The 2,500-nt window shown below is 39.6% G+C and overlaps 1 protein-coding gene across 1 annotated transcript in view; it reads left to right on the forward strand.

The window, feature by feature from the left end:
- LOC106873305 (rho guanine nucleotide exchange factor 10) overlaps nt 1–2,500 on the forward strand; it is a 43,575-nt gene that overhangs the window by 29,059 nt on the left and 12,016 nt on the right. The window contains exon 12 of the mRNA XM_014920618.2: nt 363–481. Coding sequence (XP_014776104.2) covers nt 363–481 — 119 coding nt within the window. The remainder of the gene's footprint in view (nt 1–362; nt 482–2,500) is intronic.

The following is a 2,500-nucleotide window of genomic DNA, read 5'->3' on the forward strand; positions in this document are numbered from 1 at the left end:
GAACCATGCTGCGTACTGATTCGTGCTTCATATGTTGTCTGGTCAATTCTGCTGACGATAGTCCGACCTTGTAAGATATAATCTTTATCTTACTAAAATTGACTTGAAACCATGGTACAGAATATAGATTGGTAAAAGTTTTTATTTTTCATTTCCTTTCGAAATTATCCCTAACTTTTGTGGTATGTAGTATTTTTGCTGCTATTTCTAGCGAGTAGATGTCCTATTATAGGCGTCTCTACATTTCTAATGAATATATATATATATATATATATATATGTATATGTACACACACACACATACACACACACACACACACGCACTCATACGTATATGTACATATCTCCCTTTCTTCTCTCTAGGTCCTCAAAACCAACCTGGCTGGGATGTACCAGTTTTAAACACTGATCAGCTGACCGAGAGCCTTTCTGCCTTCCATGTTAGTTCCTTAGCCATTGACGTGTCAACCCACATGAGTCAGGTAAGACCAACATGCTTGGACATTTACTCCTTGTGTCTATCTTACATTTAACCTACTCCTCATCCTAGCTCCAAACAACATACAATGTACTACAAACTACAATTTCTCTCTACTTCATACAAAGCTCAACCTTCCTATATCATCTGTTTGTTCTTATATTCTTATATTCTTCCATTCTTTTGTATTCTTTTCTTTCTTTCAGCCATTGGTCTGTAGCTATGGTGGGATACTTCTTTGAAGAGTTTGGTTAAATTTTAAAAAATCAACCCCAATTTTTACATTATTTAGAAATTTAAAGTCTGGTAATTAATGTTATCAGACTCCTTTTCTGAATAGCTAAGTTAAGGGAAAGGGCTATAAACAAACCAACCCTGGTTGTCAAATGGTTGTGGTGCTGGAGGTCAAACACAAAGACACACACACACATGCATATATATATTTACACTCACATGCACACATATGTATGTATGTATGTATGTATGTATGTATGTATGTATGTATGTATGTATGTGCTGACAGCTCCTTAAAGAAGTGTCAAGCTCTCACAGTTGATGGAACATGTAGAAGAGGGAGACTCTGGGAGACATTGGAGAAAGTACTGAAAGATGATCTCAGAACGCTGAACCTTTCAGACAAGATGACAAAGGACCAAGATACCTGGCACCTTGCTATACTCAGGAAGACCAGTACTCCATAGCAAAAGTGCTAAGGCCACACATCTTGGTCATGCTTGTGTGGTGTCATGTAAAAGCACCAAACACACTCTTTAAAATGGTTGTTGTTAGGAAGGGCATCCAGCTGTAGAAACCATGCAAAATCAGACAGGAACCTGGTGCAGCTCTCCGGTTTGTCAGCTCTGGTCAAACCATCCAACCTATGCCAATATGGTAACCAGACATTAAATGATGATTATGAGGAGGATGCATGTATGTATATATCTATATATATATATGTGAACAGAAGGTATATTGCTCAGTAGTTAGAGCTTTGGGCTCACAATCATGTGGTAGTGAGTTTGCATCCTGGACTGGGTTGTGTGTTGTGTTCTTGGATAAGACATTTTATTTCACATTACTCCAGTTCACTCAGCTGTAGAAATGAGTTGCCACGTCACTCGTGCCAAGCTGTATCAGCCTTTACTTTTCGCTTGGATAACATTGGTGGCATGGAGAGAAGAGGTTGGTATGCATAGATGACTGCTGGTCTTCCATAAACAACCTTGCCTGGACTTGTGCCTCAGAGGGTAACTTTCTAGGTGCAATCCCATGGTCATTTATGATCAGTGGGGCTCTTTATTGGAGAGCATCTAGCCATAGAAACCTAGCCAAAGCTAGCATTGGAGCCAAACACAGCCTTCTAGCTAACTGATCTTGTTGAACCATTCAAATTATGCCAGAATGGTATATGGATGTTAAATAATAATGATAATGATGGTAACATACATTGACACTGGGTTTCCACACAGTTTTTGTCTTCTAAATTCACTCCAAAGTCATTGGTCAGCCTGGGGCTATAGCAAAAGACACTTACCCAAGGTGCCATGCAGCGGGGCTGAAACTCAAACCACATTGTTGAGAAGTAAGCTTCTTCATCACACAGCCATCATAGTAATAATAATCCCTTCTACTAAAGACACAAGGCCTGAAATTTTGTGAGAGGGGACTAGTGAATTACATCGAGAGGGGACTAGTCAATTACCAATGTCTCACTGGTACTTAATTTATCAACTCTGAAAGAATGAAAAGCAAAGTCGACCTTGGCAGAATTTGAACTCAGAATGTAAAGATGAATGAAATACTGTTAAGCATTTTGCCCAGTGTGCTAATGATTCTGCCAGCTCGTCACCTTTTTAATCATCATCATCATCATCATCATCATCACCATTTAACGTCTGTTGTCCATGCTGGCATGGGTTGGATGGTTTGACCAGGGTTGGTAAGCTGGAAGGCTGCATTAGACTCCAGTCTGATTTGGCATGGTTTTCTATGGCTTGATGCCTTCCTAATGGCAACCACTCCA

Source organism: Octopus bimaculoides, chromosome 6 (genome assembly GCF_001194135.2).
Source record: "Octopus bimaculoides isolate UCB-OBI-ISO-001 chromosome 6, ASM119413v2, whole genome shotgun sequence".
In the NCBI taxonomy this organism is placed as follows: Eukaryota; Metazoa; Mollusca; class Cephalopoda; order Octopoda; family Octopodidae; genus Octopus; species Octopus bimaculoides.